This window comes from Acinonyx jubatus, chromosome E3, assembly GCF_027475565.1.
Source record: "Acinonyx jubatus isolate Ajub_Pintada_27869175 chromosome E3, VMU_Ajub_asm_v1.0, whole genome shotgun sequence".
In the NCBI taxonomy this organism is placed as follows: Eukaryota; Metazoa; Chordata; class Mammalia; order Carnivora; family Felidae; genus Acinonyx; species Acinonyx jubatus.
The window spans coordinates 7933377-7957184 of record NC_069398.1 but is presented as its reverse complement, the minus strand read 5'-3'; the positions used below and the strand labels follow the sequence as shown (position 1 = coordinate 7957184).

The 23808-nt window shown below is 43.8% G+C and overlaps 1 protein-coding gene across 3 annotated transcripts in view; it reads right to left on the bottom strand.

The window, feature by feature from the left end:
* RRN3 (RRN3 homolog, RNA polymerase I transcription factor) overlaps positions 1-23557 on the bottom strand; it is a 31326-nt gene extending 7769 nt beyond the window's left edge. For all 3 annotated transcript variants that reach the window (XM_027043202.2, XM_015067238.3, XM_053213086.1), the window contains exons 1-14: positions 23400-23557; positions 22053-22158; positions 21210-21266; positions 15312-15401; positions 15071-15200; positions 14599-14658; positions 13720-13783; positions 12826-12895; positions 8934-9032; positions 6967-7059; positions 5541-5679; positions 3776-3906; positions 2217-2347; positions 1042-1226 (exon numbers count right to left, since the gene is read on the bottom strand). In XM_027043202.2, coding sequence (XP_026899003.1) covers positions 1042-1226; positions 2217-2347; positions 3776-3906; positions 5541-5679; positions 6967-7059; positions 8934-9032; positions 12826-12895; positions 13720-13783; positions 14599-14658; positions 15071-15200; positions 15312-15401; positions 21210-21266; positions 22053-22158; positions 23400-23488 — 1444 coding nt within the window. In that variant the 5' untranslated portion in view covers positions 23489-23557. The remainder of the gene's footprint in view (positions 1-1041; positions 1227-2216; positions 2348-3775; positions 3907-5540; positions 5680-6966; positions 7060-8933; positions 9033-12825; positions 12896-13719; positions 13784-14598; positions 14659-15070; positions 15201-15311; positions 15402-21209; positions 21267-22052; positions 22159-23399) is intronic.
* Between the last annotated feature and the right edge of the window lie 251 nt (positions 23558-23808).

The window sequence follows — 23808 nt, the reverse complement described above, 5'->3', positions numbered from 1 at the left end:
CAGTTTAGAGCTGTGGTTCTCAACTCAAAGCAGCTATGCCCCCAAGAGGACACGTGGCAGGTTCTGGAGGGTTTTAGCTGCCACAACAGAGCAAGGAGGGGATGCTAAGCTTCCTACAGTGCAAAGGACGTAGCCCCTACAGCAAAGGGTTATCCAGCCCCAAATGTCAGAGATTGAGAAAATCTGGTTTAGAGAAAACGGCCTATTCATCCATTTGAATTTTTCAGACAAATAAACAAACACATTTAAACTCACTTCACTGGGGGCGCCTGGGTGGCTCAGTCGGTTGGGCGGCCGACTTCGGCTCAGGTCACGATCTCACACTCCGTGAGTTCGAGCCCCGCATCGGGCTCTGTGCTGACCGCTCAGAGCCTGGAGCCTGTTTCAGATTCTGTGTCTCCCTCTCTCTCTGACCCTCCCCCGTTCATGCTCTGTCTCTCTCTGTCTCAAAAATAAATAAACGTTAAAAAAAAAATTTTTTTTAAATAAATAAATACATAAATAAACTCACTTCACTGGCGTTGTTCTTGTTACACTAACCTAATATACAAGCTTCATCGGGCAGATTTAAACTCTGCACAACTCTGAGAAATTAGCAAGAGTGAAACCTGGAAGATTAAGGCTGAAGTCCTTAGATAAAGCAGCATAACCGTTAGGACCACAAGCTTCAGATTCCTACTCATCTGGTTTTCACTTCTAACCCTGCCAAACAATATCCTGCATGTGCCTAGGTCCCCCGGGACGCCCGCCCTTCGCTGCCAATCAAAGTGACAGGCAGGAAGCGCTGCTCCAGGCATCACCTCTGAAGAAGAGCCCCTTGGTGGGTCACAATCACTCTAAAAACACGGGTGCACACGCAAACCCATCCACTGTTAAGGAGGGCGCTTAAAGGGCTTTAGGGGCCCCTAAGGGCTGCTTGAAATTATGGGCACAAGTCTGAGTGCATTCTGACTCCACTGTTTTCATCAAACCCTCCATCCTAAAGGGCGACTAGCAGTCAAGGAAAAGCCAGTTCACATCCATCAATCCCACATCACTGACCTTCTTTGAGGTTTCCACTTAAAAGCTGCTTGTGTCTAAAAACAAAAGTGTAGAACACAGCTTGGCAGGCTGAATAAAATGGTCCATGGAGAGCAACATCACAAAAGGCCTTTGTTCCCAAATCCTGGTTATTAAGGTACATGTGCAGCCAGTTAACCAAAAGATCTAGGCATGATTTTACAGTACTAGAGAAAAGAAAAATTCGAGTCAACTTCACTTGTTTCATAGAAACACAAGAGTGACATAAAAACACACGAGTGACTTACAAAACAGCACACAAGTGGCTCTCACCACAAACTAAGAGAAGTCAATCTATAGGCCTCTTGATCTGTTCCCCAGGGGCACAGAGGGGAAGGAAAGGACGGGCGAGCAGGGAGGCAGCTTTTCAATTACAAGGCAGAGTGCACGGACCTTCGAGGAATGAGAGGCAGGCCCCTAAGGATGCCTGAGGTCCCAAGGGATGGACAGCCGTTTCTCCTCATCAACTCCGAAGGACTTCTCTGACGGCCACCTGCCCTCTCAGGACAATATGGCCGAGGAATAAGCCACGTTTACCAACGTCTTACAAGGGAAAGATGGTCTGGCTGACTCCACCATTCCCTACAGGGTTCTCCTTACAAGGTTCTGATAAAGTTCTATGGCCTACAATTTAGGACAGAGGGACAGATGGCTTTTAGTTTTGGGAGATGCGTTTTTTTAATAGCATCCTCGCCCAAAGACATCTTCATGGATCACTGGAAGAAGCAGGCCTAGAGCTGGCCTCCTAAATAGATATTTCTATTACCTTTAAAAGACTTTTTTCTTCAGCTTTAACAGATACAATTGATTCAGAATGCAAATGAAAAATGACAAACCTATAAAAAGAATTAAAACAGTATACAACACTGTACAATATTCATGAAGACAGATGGATCTTCGTGTTCAAGTGTAACCACGCAAAACAAATGACAAAAGCTTTCCATATGAGGTTTTGTATCTAAAGGAGACATTTTATTCTGAAATTGCCTTTTGGAAATGTAAACATCTTGCATAGTGTGGAGGAACAGATTTTCTCACTTGAAAGTCAGACCAGAAGAAAAAAAAAACCATGAGGCAGGGGTTTCTCTGATTTAAGACAATGTTATAATCTTTTTAAAGCATGGCATGAAAAAACACTTGAAAATTAGGTTACTTACATAAGAGGAATAAATTTAGCTCTTGCCAAAAAGCTTCCAATATAATTTCCAGCAGCTTGCCTGATGATGGCAGGATTATTTGGATCCTGCAATTTTTTCCAGAGATGCTCCAAAAATGCTTCTGCAAATCCCTATAAAAATAGAAGGTATTGCTCTAAACTTTTTTGATGTTTAAGAAATTCTGGCTATTGGAATCCTAAGATTTTTAACTCACCAGTAGAAGAAAGTGCTAGTATCTCACACTGCCAGTTAAATAACATATGTAGTTATCATCATTCATATTTGTACAATACTTGGAAATAATACTATTAAAAACAATGCTCCCCAGCATTAAACAAGATCCCAAAAGGTGCTGAACATCAAACTCCACTCTCCACACTTCACAGTTTCAGTGACAGGGCTCTGGAGTCCACCTGTTCTAAAAGCTCCACAAGTGACTCGGATGGTTAGCCAGAAACAGAAACCAGCAATAACCCCCACTCATGTGGGAGCCGTGTGGCAGTACGTTCCAGAGTGTAAAGTATTCTCCCAGTCTCTGACTGAACATAATGAACTTAGCCAGAAACAGAAACACAGATCAAAGTTCAGTGTTTGACTGATTATGCTAATCACAGAAAAAAGACTAATTAAGCTTCTTTTTAACAAAGGACACAATCGCCAACTTCTCCCAAACAGCTCTTTTCTATATTTAAATATTTACTTATTTATTTATTTATTTAGAGGGGGAGAGGGAGGGAGGGAGGGAGAGAGGGAGAGGGAGGGAGAGGGGGGGAGAGGGGGGGAGAGAGAGAGAGAGAGAGAGAGAGAGAGAGAGAGAGAGCGTGCGCGCGAGTGCGCACACATGCACGGGGGTGAGGCAGACAGAGAGAATCCGAAGCTCCACCCTGACGGCGCGGAGACCGACACGGGGCTTGGACTCATGAACCAGGAGATCATGGCCTGAGCCAAAATCAAAGGTCAGACGTTTAACTGACTGAGCCACCCAGACACCCCCCAAATAGCTCTTTTCAAAAGTTATTGACACATACTTTGGGGCAAAATGAATTTAACCTTCTTACCCATGCCCAGTACTCTCCTGACTGTTCTAGGAAGCTACAAAAGAATCGTAAGGAAAGAATCTTCTGTATTTTCATTTTTTTCCAAAACAAAAAGCCAAAGCCTGAAGATTTAAAATTCTGGGTTTAGAAGTTGTTTGGGGCTAGTTGGGATCAACTGAGAAAACACAACAGTTAAATATCCCAGAGGATTTTAATAGCAGAGGCTCCAATTAAGGGGAAGGACACCGCCTAGTGGAGCAAATGCAGAATGGCCCTTTCAGAGCACTTGGCAGAGCTGAGCCGGCTGGTGCTGGCTGGCAGCAGCCAGCAATGCGCTCTGTTCTTTCCAGCTCTTTCCACATGTTAAAAAAGAACAAGCTATGTTACGAAGGGCACTGGTAAAGTGAGCTCAAGGAAAAGAAACACTTCGTGTCTCTCCTGCCTACCCCTCCACCCCAGTTTTTAAGGGAAACTCATGGGCAAGAATAAACTAAGCCGAGCTAATGGTGCCCCAGTACTCACCAATTTAAAGCTGCAGAGGTAAAACATGAAAAACTGTACATGGCAGGAGGCGTGAGTGGGCAACAGGAGTTTGTCAAAGATGGTTATCAGATCTCGATATAAATCCTTTGTTTTGTTGTTATCTACCTTACCTAGAGAGAAAATTTGCCATTTAAGCTTCACACTTCTTTTTAAGCTACCACTTTCATTTCCCAAAATTTTTAAAAATAAAGTACCATTAAGGAACGTCACCCATTAAGCTACGATTATAACAAAATGCCATTTTTATTTTGCACAGATTTTCCTTTTAACTGTAATAATCCAGCAGTGACAATGAAGCAGAACCTCATCTCACACGCTACTGTGATGCCCTAAACATGAAGGCCCCCTTTTTGTAAATGTTCTATTTACATATTTTGAGAGAGAAAGAGAGCATGTGCAAGTGGGGGCAGGGGACAGAAAGGGGAGGAAAGAGGATCCCAAGCAGGTTCCGTACCGTCAGCACAGAGCCCAATGCGGGACTCGAACTTATGAACTGTGAGACCAAGACCTGAGCCAAAACCAAGAGTCAGACTGACTGAACCATGCAGGCGCCCCAATATGAAGCCCTTCTAAAGGGCAATTTTCTATTTATGTGACAGGAGCCCTTTGATCCCCTAATTCTACTGCTAGGAACTTACCCAACAAGTAACTGGACACATATATACAAGAATGTCCATTACACATTCATAATGGCAAAGGGGGGGTGGGGGGGGTGTGGAACGATACCAGTTAAATCCATACGATCAACAGCAACCTAGAAGAACAGTGAATGGCCTCAGACAATGCACAAGTGAAAAGGGCAGATTATGAAACAATGTGTATAGCATGACCCCCAAATCCACTAAAAAACACACTCCTGAATACACACAAGTTAACAGAAAAAAACAAACCACGTTAATAATGGTTCTCTGAATAGTACAGATGCAAACATTTAAGTTTTATTTTTGAGGACATCTAGGTGGGCATCTGACTCTGGATTTCAACTCAGGTCATGATGTCACGGTTCGTGGGTTCGAGCCCCACATCTCACTCCACGCTGACAGCACGGAGGCTGCTCGGGATTCTCTCTTTCCCGCTCTGCCCATCCCCGACTCATGTGTGCACGGTCTCGCTCTCAAAATAAACTTTAAAAATAAAAACTTAAAAAAAATAAAACTAAATTGCCTTTTTAAATCCTTTCCTTTAATCCTTTCCAAATTTTCTCTCAACTGCATTACCTTTACAACAAAAGATTAAAGAAATAACACAGTCAACTCAGATTCATTCTGGGAATCATTCTTGAATCTTCACATGAATGGAAGAATCCTGTTTTGATGGCAAAGCCTCTAAACGAAAAGTTCCAGAAGAGCAAGAAGCGCACCAACGGGTTCACTACAGCACCGACACGTGGCCCAACACGGCACAAGGTCTCCAAACTAACGCGTGACACTAAGCACCACGCGCCAACATGGACTACGCCCTTAGGTGTCTTCAACAGCTCGAGTGTGATCCGATCTCCACCCAACACTGAGCAGACTCCATACTCTAACCCTTGACTGCGACAGTCACTGAAAGGATCAGGCGGCTTCGAAGAGAAACACAGCCGAGCCTGAATCCAGTCCCACCACTTTCAGGCTATGTCACACTGGCAGGTAACTTAATCTCTCTAAACCCTCTTTTTGTCCTCCTCAAAACACTAATTTTTACAGGATGTCTATCGCTGCCAGGTTCCACAGGAGCTACTATGACTACTGCACGTCGTTACCGTCTACATGGCAGACGTCCTTAATGTAGGACAGAAGCAAAGACAGCAGGATGTCCAGGCGCTCGGCTACAGGATGCACCATACGATCGGGCCTTTGTGCGTCAGCCTTTGTTTCACCGCCAGGGTCTTCGTCCTCATCCTTTAAAGACGAAGGAAAAACTGACATTAGAAACTGTAATAACAGTTCTCAGAGATGATCATTTCCCTTTTTTAAGTTGTATTTATTTAAGTAATCGCTACATTCAACGTGGGGCTCGAACTCACGACCCCAAAATCAAGAGTCACACACCAGCCAAGAGCCCCAAAAAGGTAAAGCAAAGACACAGGTCCCCTCTCGGCAGGAGCTCCCCACCAGAAGTACGACTCAGAACCACTCAAGCAAGGAACTCAAACTAGAAGCAGATTCAGAGCCCCACCTGACTCGCATCTCGAAGACCCACCCAAACCAAGGCCGTGCCAACACTGCAGCTTTCCCCGAGCACCTGGAACGCACTGTGCTGGGCACTGCTGGTGCCCAGGGCTCCTCTCCCAGAACAGGGCACCCCTGCCCCAGCTGCTGTGAGCACTGGTGGCCAACCGCCTCTCCAGAGGACCACCCTCGCACTCCCTCCTGCCCTCCCTGTCCAGAATGACCGGCTGACAACAGGTCACACAGGAGGCCATCTCCCTGCTTTCAAGCTGGAATCAAGTCTATGGCGCCATTCCCGCTCTAGAGCTCCTGGGACCTGGGGTCATCATGCTATAGCTGGAACTCTCCCTTGTAGTCCCTTCTTCTGCCCTTTGTCCCTAAATTCCACCCTCCCACCCCCCCACCCCTGCTCAGGCTCTCCTCCGGTGAACCCTGCCCCAGGCAGAGAGGTACTGCATTAAGGCACAGACTTCGAAAATAAAGAAATCACACTGGGACTTTTCTATTTACCACTCCCTCGAAAACACACGTGCTTTGCAAAAACAAAAAAAAAGTACGAAGAACAAAAGTTAAGAATAAAAATGAAATATACTTCACCACACCCAAATTCACAGCCATGGAAAGAAACGAACTCTCCTGGGCAGTACGCAACATGGTAACAGCTACTCATTCAAGAATCACGGTTGGGACGCCTGTGTGGCTCCGGCGGTTAAGCGTCCAACTCTTAATCTCGGCTCAGGTCATGATCTCACAGTTCGTGAGATTGAGCCCCCATGTCAGGCTCTGCACTGAGTGTGGAGCCTGCTTTGGATTCTCTCTCTCCCTCTCTCTGCCCCTCCCCAACCTGCACTCTCTCTCCCTCAAAAAAAAAAATAATAAAGAATCATTTTTCAAGTTTGCTGAACTGTGAACTACTGTTTTAACCTAAATCCTTGAAGAAGAGGAGCCATTAGCCATTGCCTCCCGCCCCCTGGAATTAAGACCTGCACACATGTGCTTTCGTCAGGAAGCACTGACCATGCTGAAGAGTCCTTCTGGGGCATCTGTCCCACCGCCAGTCTGAGCAGCTACTTCTTCGGCATCCTCAATATCTTGCCGGGATGCGTTCACCTACGTTAAAGCAAAGGGGTGGAAAAGAATAAAATCATTGAAAGTACCTGGGAAGTGGAAACCCACCTGATTTACACACTTTCAAGGGTCCACCTGAGCACCCTTCCCAGCACTGTGACTCAATATACAAGTATGGTGCAAAGCCATGCACTGGCCTGGGCCCCGAAGTAATTTCCAAGACTACAAATCAAACCCCCTTCACTACATAATTCTACAAAATTATTAGGAACTGCTGTGTGGTCTAAATCAACTTCAACAAATTCAACATTCATTCCGACTCTTACTACACACAATTCACGTACGTGTCATACATAAAAGCATCTCATCAATCAACTGAGCAGGAAAATACAAAACGCAAGTTAAATGTGAATGACTGAATATTCATCTTGGTATATGCCCCTTCAGATACCTAGTTTAACACACCATTCAAGTCCTGCCTTTTTTACTATCATACAGGACCCCCTTTCTAAATGTACTCTAAAATGTTCTGTTAGTACGTACGAGAGAAGACTTTACAGATTACGTAGGCAGTTGGCCAGACAGGTGGACCTCCCGGAAAGCAGTGCACCGGCCCGCCCACCCTCCGGCCCCTCCCAGACCTGCCCCATTGCGGCCTCGTTCTCCCCACAGTACCTCTCTCTCCTCCATCACTCACAGCTCCTCGGCCACAAACCTCCAGTCTTCCCAACCCTAAAGTCTCCCCTCGGCCCCGCTCATCCCTTCCTCACACCCTCAACCGAGGCCTCCGACAGCCCCACTTGCCAACCACCCACACTTTCCCCTGAAACGCAGCTGCCCCCTCCGGCGACACGGCAGCAGACGACCTCCTCGTCACCAAATCCAAGGACTTTTGTTTTGCTCATCCTCCTTACTTAAAAACATCAACCACAGCTCACCCTACTGAGCGAACCCTGCCTGCTTCCAGATCCTCCCTGGGCATCCGTACCCGGTTTCCCGCCCACTTCCGATCACACTCCCTCTCTCCTGTCCTAAACAGCATCACCGCGCAGGTTTGCTCTCAGTCCCCTACCTGCAGCCACCACTGCTTGCTGAGTATTCTCCCCCTGGCTCCGCAGCTGCACCCCGATCCACCCAAATATGGAACTCTTCCTCTTCCGACCTCCTCCTGACCATCCTCCTTACCACTAATGGCCACGCCACACTCTATTCCACAGAGAGCTACCTTTCTCTTCCTCTCGACTTCCGGTCCAGTCTCCAGGACCAGTTCTCGCCTTTCCTCCCCGATGCCACTAGAACCCACCACTGTCACTTATTCCCTCTGCACTCCACTGCAGGCCTTTTTAAAAAAGAGTGTAAAGAATTCAACACTGCTTCCTTAGGAATGCCTTCCTGATCCCCTCACTTACATCAGGTTCTCCAGCACATAACAATGCATGTATTCCACTTACAGCATTTCCCGCAACTGTACTTTTTTGTTTTTTAACGTTTATTTATGAGAGAGACAGAGACAGAGCATGAGCAGAGGAGGAGCAGAGACAGAGGGAGACACAAAATCCGAAGCAGGCTCCAGGCTCTGAGCTGTCAGCACAGAACCCGACGTGGGGCTCAAACTCACAAACCTTGAGATCATGACCTGAGCTGAAGTTGGACGCTTAACCGACTGAGCCACCCAGCTGCCCCACGACTGTACTTTCACATGTGCATGACCATCTGATTAATGCCTCGTTCCCCAACCATGAGATGCAACTGTCTACAACCACCAGCACATCCATCAAGTTTAAGAAACATTCAAAGAAATGAATCAAAGATGGAAATGTGGATTCTTCCCCATTGCTGCTACTATTGCTTCACGTACTGCTATATATATTTAACAAATGCAAATCAAGGAGAAAAACAGATTACCAGATACTTACATCCAACTTGAGTAACTTTTCAATCACAAGCTCTAGAATTTCATGCCTCAAGGTTGGAAAATATATACTAATCCTTAGCAAGTTATGAACATAACATTCCTAAAACATAAAAAGACAAAACATTTCAACAGAGAATAAATGTTTCATAATTTGGTAAGCCAAACATCAATTACATGATCTTTAGTTTCTTTTTTTAAGTTTATTTATTTTGAGAGAGAGAGAGAGAGCGTAAGCAGGGGAAGGGCGGGGAGAGGGAGAAAGAGAGAGAATCCCAAGCAGGCTCCATGAAATCAGCACAGACCGACATGGGGTTTGAACCCACAAACCAGGAGATCATGACCTGAGCCAAAACCAAGAGCCAGGCATTTTACTAACTGAGCTACCCAGCTACCCCACAACCTTCAGTTTCAATTAAACAGAAAAAAAATAGACTATCCAGCAACACAGAAACTATGCTGTTTATCTATACAATGTTCAGTATAATTAATCTAATCACCCCCAGTGAACTGAATTTGTGATCTGTACACTTCTACAAGTGTTTTCTTTAGAAAAGTTTGAGATAAAATTCATACACAAATCATCCATTTAAAATGTACAATTCAACACTTTTTAGCATATTCACTTGTGTAACTGTCCCCATAATCAATTTTAGAACATTCTCATCACCCTAAAAAGGAACACTGTATCTTTTGTCTAAGGTGTATTTATTTGTGAGAGGGAAAAAGTGAGCAAGCACACGTGCAGTGGGAAGGGCAGAGAGGGAGGGGGACAGAGGATCTGAAGAGCATTCTGTGCTGACAGTAGACAGGGGCTTGAACTTATGAACCATGAGATCATGACCTGAGCTAAGGTCAGCTGCTTAAATGACTGAGCCACCCAGGTGCCCCAACACTGTATCTTTTAGTCATGTACCTCCCCCCAGCCCTAAGTAACCACTAGTCTACTTTCTATGGATTTGCCTATATTCTAGATATTTCACATCAGTAGAATCTTATACTATGTGGTGTTTTAGCATGCCTTCAAGGTTCACTCATTTTGGAGCAAGGAAACCACTCCGTTTTAGTGCCAAATAACATTCCACTGTATGGAAATAATACAACACTTGTTTACTCATCAGCCCACAAACATTTGCTCATTTCTGTATTTTGGCTATGATGAATAATGCTGCTTGTGAATATTCACGTAAAGCTGTGTAGACACATGGTATCTTTCCTCTCGGAAAGACACTTCTCAGCGGAAATGACGGGTCACGTGGCAATGTTTAACCTTTCCAAGCAACTGCCAAGATGGTTTTCCAAAGCAGTTCTACCACCTACTGTCTACACTCGCACCAGCAATGTGGTGAAGGTTCTGACTTCTCCCCGTCCTCACCACAACTTGTCACTGAGTATTGCCATCCTAGCGGGTATGAAATGAGATCTCTTTACTAAAGGTTTTGACTCGTGTTTTCCTGACAGCCAGTGATTCACATGTTCACTGACCATTTGTACATGGATTCTGGAGAAATATCCATTCAGATCTTTTGCCCATTTTTAAATTGGGTTATTTGCCTTTTTATTATTGAAATACTAAGAATTCTTTATATATTCTATTTTAAGTTTATTTTCAGAGAAAGAGCAAACACCAGTAAGGGAGGGGCAGAGAGAGATGGAAAGAGAGAATCCCAAGCAGACTCTACACAGTCAGTGCAGAACCCCACTCCGGGCTCAAACTCACAATTCAAGAAATCATGACCTGAGCCGGAACCAAGAGCCAGACACTTAACCGACTGAGCCCCTCAGGCACCCCAACAGTTCGTAGTATATTCTCAATATACTCCTTGATACAATATGTGATTTGCAAGCCCGCTGTTTGATTTTCACTTGCTTGAAGGTGTCCAATGAAAGAAACACAAATGTTTAATTTTAATCAAATCCAACTTGTCTGGTTTTCTGTGGCTGCTTGTGCTTCAGGCATCCTATCTAGAAACTGTTGCCCGATTTCAGGTCACAAAAATGTTCACCTATGTGTTCTTCTGAGAGCTGTTTTTAGCTTACATTTAGGTCTTTCGTTCATTCTGTTTATGGGGGATCAGGGGGCTCTGCTCTACCCCATTCTTTGCATGTAGATTTCCACTTGTCCCACAACCATTTGTGGAAGAGATCATTCTTTTCCCCATTAAACTGCTTTGGACAAATGGCTTGTGTGTGTTGATATTACATTTTATAACTAGGCTGAACTCACTTTAGTTCTAATAGTGCTCATGAGGAATCTTTAGGATTTTTCTAAATGTTAAGATCATGTCATCACAAATAAAGACAGTTTTACTTCTTTCCAATCTGGATGCCTTTTCCCTTTCTTGCCTAGCTTCCCTTGCTAGAAGAACCTCCAGTCCACGCTGAACAAAAATGGCAAAAACAGGGGCTCCTGGGTAGCTCTGTCGGTTGAGCATGTGATTCTTGATTTCAGCTCAGGTCATGATATCACAGTTGATGGGTTCAAGCCCCGAGTTGGGCTCTGGTGTGGAGCATGCTTGGGATATTATCTCTGTCTCCACCCCACTCCCCTACCTCTCTGTCCCTCCCCCTCTCATGCTCTCACTCTCTCTCCAAATTAAACTTTGAGGCACCTGGGTGGCTCAGTCAGTCAAATGTCCAACTCTTGGTTTTGGCTCAGGTCATGATCTTACGGTTTCGTGAGCTTGAGCCCCACATGGGGCTCTGTGCTGCCAGCAGAGACTGCTTAGGATTCTCTCCCTCTCTCTTTCTGCCCCTCCCCCCACCCTCACACTGTCTCTCTCTCTCTCTCTCAAAAATAAAAGTAAATAAATAAATAACAAAATTTTTTTAAAAAGGGGCAAAAGCAGACATCCTTGTTTTGTTCCTCATCATAAGGAAAAGCTTGCAATTGTTCACCATTGAGTGGGATATTACGTGTGAGTTTTTCATAGGTGCCCTTTCTCAGGCTGAAACAGTCCCCTTCTGTTTTTGTCATGAAAAGGTTTTAGTGTCTGTCAAATGCCTTTCTGCATCTGGTGAGATGATCATGTGGTCGCTATCATCTGTTCTATTGACATGGTCATTATATTAACTGATCTTAACAAATATTACATAAACCATGAATTCCTAGGATAAACTTCACATGGGCATAATGCATACTCCTTTTATGCTGCTAAACACAGTTTTCTACTGTGTTGAGAATTTATCTATATTAGTAAGAGATGCAAGGTTTATAATATTCCACTTGAAAGTGACTATCACAAGCATTAGCAAAATTTATTAACTCCTTATTTAATACTTAGAAAACTACTTTTGACAGAGAGAGCATGTGTGCACGTGCACATGTGAGCAGGGGAGGGAGAAAGAAAATCTCAAGCAGGCTCCGTGCTTAGCGTGGAGCCCCACTCAGGGCTCGATCTCATGACCACAAGATCATGACCTGAGCCACAAATCAAAAGTCAGACATTTAACCAACTGAGCCACCCAGGCATCCCTTATAATACCTTATTTAGAAAACAATAAGCTATGCTTAGAAGGAAACCATTATTCATTACTGAAAACCATAGATCATCTAAATATTACACAAAAACTTAAAAATTCATCCATAGAAAGTTCTGCCTTTATGTTCAAATAAGGCATGTTTATAACTGGTAATACATAAACTATTACCTTCTAGTAATTGTTATCTGTATAATCATTAAGCCTATCCAGATATTTCTGAAACAGACTCTGCCCTTGACTTGCGTCAGGGAAAAAGGCACTGGGGATCCACAGTCAGTTCCTGAGAAAGGAATTTGAGTCAGGTTCTTAGTCTTGCGTTCAATGTATAAGACAACTGGTAAGAAAAACACATAACATCATCTAAAAGTAACTTACAACTTTTCCGTTATTTCTCCCATGAAAAGATTTCTTACCAAGGTTCTCTCGGATTTTCGAACAAATGGAAATTTGTCCACCAATATTGGCATAAGAAACCACGGTGTCCTAAAAAAACAAAAGGAAATCAACCAATTCATGTTAACTGGGCTTTCTTGGAAGGTAACGTTTCCGTTCTAAGAGCAAATATGGAGGCAAAAGGTAAATGGTAATCAACTATCTCAAGTAACTGGAACCTAAATGCATAGCTTCAGAGAAAACCTATGATAACTTAGGGGAATATAACCTTCCATCAACTTTGGTATCAACAGCAAGTTAAAGGGGGATTCTTAGTTCTAAAAAAGCAATAGAGTTTCAGTTTAAAACTTAAAACGTTTCCCACTGCGTGTCCATGTATTACTTTAAAAACAAGAAAAAATTATCAACTTAGGTAATTTTTAAGTTAGTAAATAATAAACTTACAAAGGGAACTTGAAGTCCACTCCCCCCAAAAGAAACCTAAGCTTCTCTTAAAACTGTAATTTTTAAAAAATTAATATGTAATGAACAATACTGGAACTGCAATTTTTATTTATATGGCACGACACGGGGATTGCTCACTGAAAATTTTTGGACATAGTATCTGTTGAAGATAAAAGCAGAATTTCAACCACCACTATACAAACTTTGGAAGAGAGTCTGCGTACAAGTTTTAAATAATTTAAATAATACTAATTAAGTTACTAATTCTTAAATAATTTAAACAACTAAAGACAACGAAGAGAACTATAATGCCATTTTTTTGTAGAATGTGATGTTGACAAAGCCTACAGAAACATATAGCATACAACCTGAGCTTTGATGCTATGAACATAGTAATTTTCTACTAATTGGTTATCATTTTCTTGAGACTTCAAGACCATGATTCAAAAAAAAATTAACAGGATACTCACGATGGGACATATCTTGCTATTATTTGCAAGGCTCTGTGACAGGTGTCAAAAGTGGCAGGAAGATCTACAAGTAGAAAAGTAAGAGTATGAGCATAACAATAAAACTGAAACCTGAGAAGTTACAAAATTTTTTTTAAGTTTATGTATTTACTTTGGGGGGGGGGAGCGGACGGGCAGAGGGACAGGGAGAGATAGAATCCCAAGCAGGCTCCGCACTGTCAGCGTGGAGCCCGATGTGGAGCTCAAACTCATGAACCATGAGATCATGACCTGAGCCGAAACCCAAGAGTCGGATGCCCAACCGACTGAGCCACCCAGGCGTCCCCAGAAGTTACATATTTTAAGCTAAAAACACCCGCTAACCAAAACTGAATCATTTACTAGCGAAATGTTACCTTGGAAGGTTTTTCTCTAACACCAACTATCACTGCAGACTAAGTGGATTAGTTAAATAAGTAATGCACTGAGGGCAGCTGATCAGACGTTCTTGCTGAAGGTCACAAAAAAATTCCATTGGAGGTCGCCATTTGCTGCTGCCTACCCATTAGAACATCTCCTGCCCAGGGCACCTGGGTGGCTCAGTCAGTTGAGCGTCCGACTTCAGCTCAGGTCACGATCTCGCAGTCCGTGAGTTCGAGCCCCATGTCAGGCTCTGGGCTGATGGCCCAGAGCCTGGAGCCTGCTTCGGATTCTGTGTCTCCCTCTCTCTCTGCCCCTCCCCCGTTCATGCTCTCTGTCTCAAAAATAAATAAATGTTAAAAAAAAAAATTAAAAAAAAAAAAAAAAGAACAGCTCCTGACCTCACCCAGTGTTTTAACATTGAGCACGCATTCTCTAAGACACAGGCAGGTCCCTTGCTTTAATCTTCTTTATACTTACTATCATCTTCGTCATCGGAATCCGAAACATCTACGTCACCTTCTTTAATGACCACTCGTGCTTTGTGAGGGAAAAACAAAATACGTTATTCTTTTTGTCACTGACCTAAACAATCAACAGCTACACAAGAAAGTGATTTTTTCCACTGTGCAAACTTAGTACAATAATTAAATTTACAGCCAAAAAAAAAAAGTCAAGTAACTTTACAGTTAAAGCTAAAATTTCTGAGTTCTAAGATTCCATTAGAATCCCATTAAGGTAAATTCCAACCCATAAAACAAACAAACAAAAACACAGCAACAAATCCAGATGCTTCTACAGACATCATTATAGAGAACAGACATGCACCAAAACTGCTAAAATGCAGCTCAGAATTTTCCATGTTGGCACAATCCGCACAGTGTTCCAAGAAGTATTTTAGTAATGGGGTACTTAAAAAATGAACAATCAAAGAAAGCAAAGAACCACTTACGAGGTACAAAATGAGAAACAATCATGCTGAGACACGGTCTAAGGAAGACAGTCTGTGCCGATACAAGATTACCAAGAAAAGCCAAATACTCCTCCACCACCGTCTGACTTCTGTTTAACCACTGCAATCTCTACAGGTGGGAGGAAGAGAAAGATAAAAGAAACATGTTACTGATACAACATATTCTGTTTCCAGAGTATTGAAATCACATACTAGTCAATAAAATAAATGGTAAACTTACCAATAAAATATTGATAAGCTGTTCAAAGTCTTTAGTCAAGTACATGATGGAAGAACGGAATTCTAACAGCCAGTTAATGATTTGGTCATCCTTAAGGCAAACAAAGAAAAGTGCTTTCAAAATCACAAATCCTCTAAAATAACTGGAGGTAATACCTACCTTGCACCAGACATCTACCATTAGTATTTAAATTAGGAGAAAAAAGTCACAAACTTGCACTAAAGCCAAAACTGGAATGAAAATGTCTCAATTTGTATCAAAACAAAAGAATGTTACATTTTCCGATTTTAAAAAGTAACACAGGGATGCATTCGTGGCTCAGTCAGATAAGTGTCTGGCTCTTGATTTCGGCTCAGGTCACGATCTCACGGTTTGTGGGATCGAGCCCCCTGTTGACTCTGTACTGACAGCATGGAGCCTGCTTGAGATTCTTTCTCTCCCTCTCTCTCTACCCCTCCCCTACCTGCGCACACGCTCTCTCTCAAAATAAGTAATAAACTTAAAAAAAAGATGTGCTATATAAAAATGATGGCTTCAGTACGTCATAAAATATTTTTCAGGCAATAAAATTCCTGTTCATAATAACTTTTAGTGACACGGGAAAAACTTCTAAATAAAAAGAAAACAAGGGACGCCTGGGTGGCGCAGTCGATTAAGCGTCCGACTTCAGCCAGGTCACGATCTCGCGGTCTGTGAGTTCCAGCCCCGCGTCAGGCTCTGGCCTGATGGCTCAGAGCCTGGAGCCTGTTTCCGATTCTGTGTCTCCCTCTCTCTCTGCCCCTCCCCCGTTCATGCTCTGTCTCTCTCTGTCCCAAAAATAAATAAATGTTGAAAAAAAAAATTTTTAAATAAAAAGAAAACAAGCCATGTATAAAATATGCTATCAGTTAAATATAAAATATCAACTATAAGGACACCTGGCTGGCTCAGTTGGTAGAACATGCAACTCTTGATCTCAACGCTGTGAGTTCAAGCCCCATGTTGGGCATAAAGCCTACTTAAAATAATAAATAAAATAAAAATAAAAAGCTTTAGGGCACATGACTGGTTCACTGGGTTAAGCATCAGACTTTAGCTCAGGTCATGATCTCATGGTTTGTGAGTTTGAGCCCTGCATCAGGCGAGCTCAAGCCCCACTTCTGGTGAACTCGAGCCCTACTTTGGGTAAGCCCCGCTTCTCTCTCTCCCACTTCGCACCTCATAGGATTCTCTTTCTCTCTCTCTCTCTCTCTCTGCCCCTTGCTCACTTGCACCCTGCCCCCACTCTCTAAAAACATAATAAAAATAATAAATTAAATATATATATATAATATATTGTTTGTATTAACACATACACACAACATACATAAAAAACTAACACCCTCCAATTTTGAAAGAAATGGTTAATGCTGATTAAGACTCAACACAAGAGGGGCGCCTGGGTGGCTGTCAGTTAAGCATCTGACTTTGGCTCAGGTCATGATCTCACAGTTCACGGGTGCGAGCCCTGCAATGGGCTCTGTGCTGATAGCTCTAAGCCTGGAGCCTGACGCCTGCTTCGGATTCTGTGTCTCCCTCTCTCTCTGTCCCTCCCCTGTTCACACGCTCTCACTCAAAAATAAACATTAAAAGTTAAAAAAAAGTAAAGACTCCACCCGAGAAAGGGACATACAAATACACAAAAGCAATGCGTTATAACCATAACAGTAGACTGTTAATAGACAGTACTGTACTTACAGTAATAATGAGCAAGTGAGGGAGGGGCAGAGAGAGGGAGACACAGAATCCGAGGCAGGCTCCAAGCTCTGAGCTGTCGGCACAGAGCCCAAAGGGGGCTCGAACCCACAGACCACATGATCATGACCTGAGCTGAAGTCAAACACCCAACTGACTGAGCCACCCAAGTGCCCCACTTCTAGTGATAAATTTTTACAGACAATATTGTACCTACAGTGATAAACCATCAACAGACAGGGCTGCACCTGCTGTTACAGACTGATACTGACAGGGAGTATCGTTCAGCAGGAAGACACCAGGCACCAGGCACGGTGCTCAATACCATGCGTCTGCATCTTTTACTAATCCTAACAATGCTGAAAATGGACTCCTGGTATTCCCATTTTATAGCTGAGGAAGCAGAGACTAAGAGAAATGAATAAGCAACCTGCCCATTCAAGAAGCTAATAAAGAGGGGCGCCTGGGTGGCTCAGTTTGTCAGGCGACTGACTTCGGCTCAGGTCATGATCTCACGGTTTGTGGGTTCGAGCCCCGCGTCGGGCTCTGTGCTGACAGCTCAGAGCCTGGAGCCTGCTTCAGATTCTGTGTCTCCTCTGTGTCTCCCTCTCTCTCTGCCCCTCCCCTGCTTGTGCTCTATCTCTCTCTCAAAAAATAAACATTAAAAAAAAATAAAAAGTAAAAAAAATTTTTTAAAAAGAAGCTAATAAAGAACCAGGTTCAAACCTGTCTGTCTGGGTCACAGCCTATGCTCCATCCCCTGTCCCACAATCCCTTGCTCCACTCAGGAGCTCACCACCTCTTCCCCACCTTCATCCCACCACTGACTGCTTTCCACGTGCTATTTGTGATGAACTTCATTGAGACTATTTCCTGATGAAACCCCAAGTAAGCTGGCAGTAAAATAACGTAAATCACAACTCGCTTGCACTATGGTAATTTCATATGTCCACCACCATTAAGGATAAGTTAATGGTGGCTCACCAAGGTCTGAGGCAGTGAAGACAAACTAAGTTAGGTGCAAATAAAAATACATGAACTCTATCCTATCCCTGTTCCACCAAAAAAAAAAAAAAGAAAAAAGAAAAAAAGTGCAACAAAATTATAAAGGTAACATTTAAAAAGCTCCATTTTTTAAAGTAACCTAGTCATAGTCTTTGGTGCTTTAGTACTGAACCATTATTAGAAGCAAATTGCTTCCAACACTCTGAACTAACATAGACACACGGATGCATTTCTTAGTATGCCAAGACACCAAGAAGTGCTGGTAAAAAAATACAGCGGGACAAAGAAAATGGTCCCTGGAACCTACAGAAGAACACGAGGATAAGGGAAAGCTTGAGACAGCGCCACTTCTGCTGTCGGTCTCTGGTGGCTACATCCTCACAGAGGGACAAGCACGTATTCAGAAAACCAATAGTACAGCTACGGCTGGAGTAGATGGTAAGCAAGCCAACAGATAAATCTGGGAATCGAGGAGGGGACAGATAAATGACGGAAGTCCTTGTAAGTCGGATTTGTAACTAGGAAGATCTGCTAGAAGGGTGGGAAATGGAGTGAACCAACACCTATGTGCTTAGAGAGAACCAAGGAAAATTCCAGTAAAGAGGACACTTCAGCTGGATCTTAAAGAGTAGGAGTTTAGTAGGTAAAGCAATAACAACAGTGAACACTAATATAGTAATCACCGTGCCAGGCACTATTCTAAGATTTTAACACATATTAACTCATTTAATCCTTACGACCATTCCACGAGTACGTGACACCATTGGTTCCCATCTTACAGATGGGGGCACTGAGGCAGGGAAGTGCAGTAAATCTGCCCTCAGCCACAAAGCCAGCATGGGAGGGGAGGCCATGTAGCCAGAGCCCATGCTCAAATAAGTAGCAAATAAAGCAGACAGAGGACCTCTCCCAGCCACGAAGAAAAGGCACATGCAAAGAGATAAAGATGAAAAGAAGTAATGCTCCACGTGAGTTGTAGAGATTACCTAAATTAATTAATTTAATTAAATTTTAAAAAGCTGAAAAGAGGCAAATTCATGGAATAAAGTATCTAGTGAGGACTGAACACAGAAACAATGTCGCAGACCATGCTAAGAAGCTGGTTCTGTGTGAAAAAGGAATGAAGTTTTCTGGCAGGATGGTGCCCTATTTTAGAGATGCCTCAGGCTGCACTGTGGAGGGTAAAATTGGTGGTGGGTGGAGGTAGGGGTGAGGGGTAATGTGACATAGAGGAGAAGTGGAACCTAGGTAAGCTAAAGGAATTAAGGGAAGAATCCAGGCAAAAAAGCACCAACAATGCAAGAAGCCTTTAAGGATATTTTTTTTTTCCCAAAGGCCCTGGTAAATCAATGGATACAAGGGGTGAGAAAAACCCCAAGGTTCCTTGCTCAAGAATTAGGTAAGCAGTAAATCGGTTAAGCACATAAAGAAGGTTGCAGAGGAGTGGGTTTGGGAGAGAGAAAATGCTAAGTTTGGGGCATCAGTATTACTTATGGGCTGGCAGTTAAAAAACCAGTCTAGGGCCCACAAGAGCCATCTGAGCTCTAGATACAAATTTGGAAGTTATGAGGACAAAGGTAAATTCCAAAGCTTAAAGGGCCTAAGGAGATCACACAGGAAGAATCTTTAGAATGAGGAAAGGGTCAAGTTTGGAAACCTAATCAACACCAAATTTAAGAACCCATCACAATAATGATTGGACAGAAGTGATAAGAAGACCGCAAGATCCTAGAAACCAAAGGAAATTTAAGAAGTGGGCAGCCGAAGGGGCCTGCGTGGCTCAGTCGGTTAGACATCCAACTCTTGATTTCAGCTTAGAGCATGAACATGCGGTTGGTGAGTTCGAGCCCCACACTGGCCTCCAAGCTGACAGTTCGGTCGGCCCGCTTGGGATTCTCTCCCTGCCCCCACCCCACCCTTCCCTCATTCTCTCTCTTTCAATATAAATAAATAAAACCTAACAACAACAAAAAAGTGGGCAGCTAACAGTGTCCACTGCTACAAGGAATTAGTATGAGGCTTGAAAAAAAGTCCACTGAAATGAGCAGGGAAGAAACCACTAGTAATAGGTCACAGTAACCACCGCAGTGGATCTCACAGGGGATTAAAACATGCATGAGCAGTGAGACAGTTTGAGCTGTCACCAGGAACAGTTAACAACCACAAAGCCCTTTGTGTCAGGAGCTGTTCCAAGTGATTCTCGTGTATTAACTCACTGGATCCTCTAAAACGTCTGCACTTAAAATACCTCTATTGTTTTCCTGACTTTATAAAGATGAGAAACACATGCAGTGAGTTAAAACAAGCTGCCCAAGATCACACACTGGGCAACCACAGAGGAAGGATTTTTATCCCAGGCAATCTGACTACCATGGCCATTCTTCCCAAAACTGGGCAAGAAGGGAAGAAAAGAGAAATGAAATTTCCTGAGTTGTGACGAGATGACAGGTATGTATTTAGAAAGGTGCACCTCTTGAACTTCTTGCACCATCTGCAAAGACGCTAAAAAGAGCAGTTGCTTGAAAGGTAAGTCATCTTTTCTTCTTGTTGTAGCAGTGGAGAGATGTGAGAGCTGCATGCGGCACAGAGGAAAGAGGCTCTAGGAAAGACGGGCCCCGGGGGCTCAGCCGGTTGAGCTCCGACTTCAGCTCGGGTCATGATCTCACGGTTCAAGAGTTCGAGCCCCACATCAGGCTCTGTGGTGACGGCTCAGCACAGAGCCTGGAGCCTGCTTCAGATTCTGTGTCTCCCTCCCTCTCTGCTCCTCACTCGCACTCTGTCTGTCTCTCCCTCAAAAATAAACGTTAAAAAAAATAAGAAAGGAAAGATAAAGCAGGGATTCTCAACCTGAGGACTACCAACATTTAGGACTTGATAATTCTTTGTTGTGGAGGGCTGCTCTGTGCATTCAGTGCTGGATGTTTCAGTGGCATCCTTGTCATCCCCTCCCTAGATGCCAGTAGTACCCACTCCCTCCCCCCAGATGTGACAACCAAAAATGTCTCCAGTTCATCACCAAAAGTGCCCTGGGGGCAAAACTGCTCTTGGTTGAGAACCACTGCATTAAAGTGAGGATCACACAGAGAGCCAGTTCTAGAGGCTGGAATAGGACCAAACGCGCAAATTAAATCCATGCAAAATGGCAAGAACTTTGCTAATGATCAAACATAAATTAATTACCTTTATGTCTGGATCTGACAGCTGGTTCTTCAACAACTCAAAGTCATTTGTTTCACCCTAAACAAGGACCAAAAAAAAAAAAAAAAAAAAAAAAAAAAGTAGTTTTGCTTGCTTCAGTTTGCTATTAAAAATCAAGAGCAGGACTTTTAATTCTTACAAAAGGAACAGCGTAACATTCACACATCAACTGTGGATTATAAAATTGTAACTACAAACATTTAAAAACTCATGTTAGTGGAGCTGGACAGCTTGGAAAAAAAGAAAATGACTACTAAAAAGCTGTTCACATTCAGACCTACTTGCGTCCTGACATCTGACGATCACATTCGATACAAGATACCATCTGTTTGCGTATTCGCACTTAAATGCTTATATATATGAAAACAAATATTTATATTTTCCCTCCATCGCTGAGATTTAACAGAATCCCTTCTCAACTACCACAAAACCAAACCAAAAACAAACAAAAAACCAAACCCCTCTTGGAGAGCTGGTTTACTGTCCCAAAGCAATGCTTAGGTAATTCTTTCAGAAATAAAACACTCTGACCTAAGGATTTTTATTCCAGCACTTGCTAGAGTTTTTTTTAAAGATGCTACATAAATGGAACATTTGAAGATATGAAACCTCAGCAAAGAGGTTATCTGAGCTGTCAACATCATGCTGTTATTAAAGAACTGACTTCAAACCGACATCTAAATTCATTTTATTATGTCTACGTGGCTGTTGTATAATGGCTACAACTGTATCCTGACCCACCAAAACCAAACCTCCCTGTGTCAATTATATCTCAATTAAAGCAGAGGGCAAAAAGCCACCAAACCTCATGTTACCTCCTCTTACCTTTTTGTACTTCAACAAGACTTCTGTCACAGTCCCACCAAACCGAACGGTTTTTCTTGGAGGAGAATTGAAGAAATCATTCTCTAACGTGAGCATATCTGAAAGTCTATAGAACCAAGATAATCATACTATTATACGCAGGGCAGAGAATAAGAAAAAATCAGAAGAGCCAATGTTTACTGAGCCAACATCATTCAGTGGGACTATCACTAAAGCCTCCTAACTGGCTTCCTTGCTTCCACTCGAACCTCCAAAGTTTTTCGTTCAGTGACCTAATGATCTTCCCCAAAATTGCATCATGCTATCCTACCCTCCCTGTTAAACTCTCCAAAGGTTTCCCACCTCACTTAAAATACAAATCCAAGCTCTCGGTCCGGGTCTTCAAGGTCCTATAATAGTCTGGCCCCTGCCTACCTCTGACCTCATCTCCAGCCACTTAACATACTGCAACCATAGTGTCCTTTCTATTCTTCAAACTTGCCACGCTGATTCCCATTTCTTTTGCTGTTCGCTATCAGAAACACTCATCCTCCAGATAGGGACACAGCTGGACTCTTGTCTTCCCTCCAACTGAAGCTCAAATGTCAGAGAGACGGCAGATCATCACTGCCTGAAACCATCCCTTTCCGTTATTTACTGGCCTCTTCACTGTCTTTCCCTCCTGAGATTGTAAGCTCTGTTGAGAGCAGAGATGTTGCCTCTTTTGATAGACTACTGTCTCCAGGGTCTGACACAGAGAGAGTATAGGTGCTTAACAAACACCATAAATGATACTATGCTAAGCATTTTACAAAGTTTTCTTCCTTCAAATAGAGCAGCGTAGTTGGGGGGGGGGGGGGGGGGGGAACCACACCAGTATCCTACTAATGACTCTCAAAGCCAAACCCCAAAATGTTTTATGGGGGTTAGGGGGCTTTAAAAGTGGAAGACAGACTGTTAAGAAAACGTGTATGCGGAAACAAATTTCAAACACCAACAAAAAATTAAGAGTCGGTTTGCCATTAATGATAGCATTCGCCTGATTATTCAAACAGCCCAGGGAACTCTTTCCAAACCTACGTGAAGAAAAGGGACGAATGAGGTAGTACCCAGGCCTGGGACGCTAGGCGGGAGCCCACTGGGGAGAAAAGACCCTTGAACGGAGAACAGATGCATTTTCCCAGCACCTCTCCCACCTTTACTACCCACTTAAGGGCACGGGCTCACTCTCGAGGACTTGAGATGACCCTCGACCGTTGCTCCCAGGACTCCTTCAGCTCTGCCCCAGGCCCTGTCACACTCGCTTTCCTAACCCCGATCCTGAGCTTTGGCCCCAGATGCGCAGAAGGAAGCGTCCCGGACTCTCACCCGGTCCTCGACGCCCCCAGCGTCTTGACTGCAGACGCTGAGGCTGCCGCATCTCCCGGCAACCGCGTGTGAAGCAGCGGGGCCGCCATTGGGCCCGACAAGCGCGACGACTGCGCCTCTCCCCGGAAATCGTGGGCCTTCTAGCCGCCCCTGTGGCCCGGAAGACGTGCGCGCGAGCGGCGGCCTTCAGCCAATCAGGAGCGCCATGGGACCGCTCCGTGATCCCGGCGGGCTAGAGCGCCGCCGAAGCTTTCTCCTCCCCGCCCTGCCTCCAGGCCCCTCCTCTCAGTTGGAGGACTTTCCCCGCCTCGCCAGGTGCGGCTATGAGAGCGGCCAAAGCGCTGCGAGAAGAGAGATCCTTGGCAGCTCCGGCCAGCCCTGAGGGTCCCAAAGGAAGGGCAGGGACCGT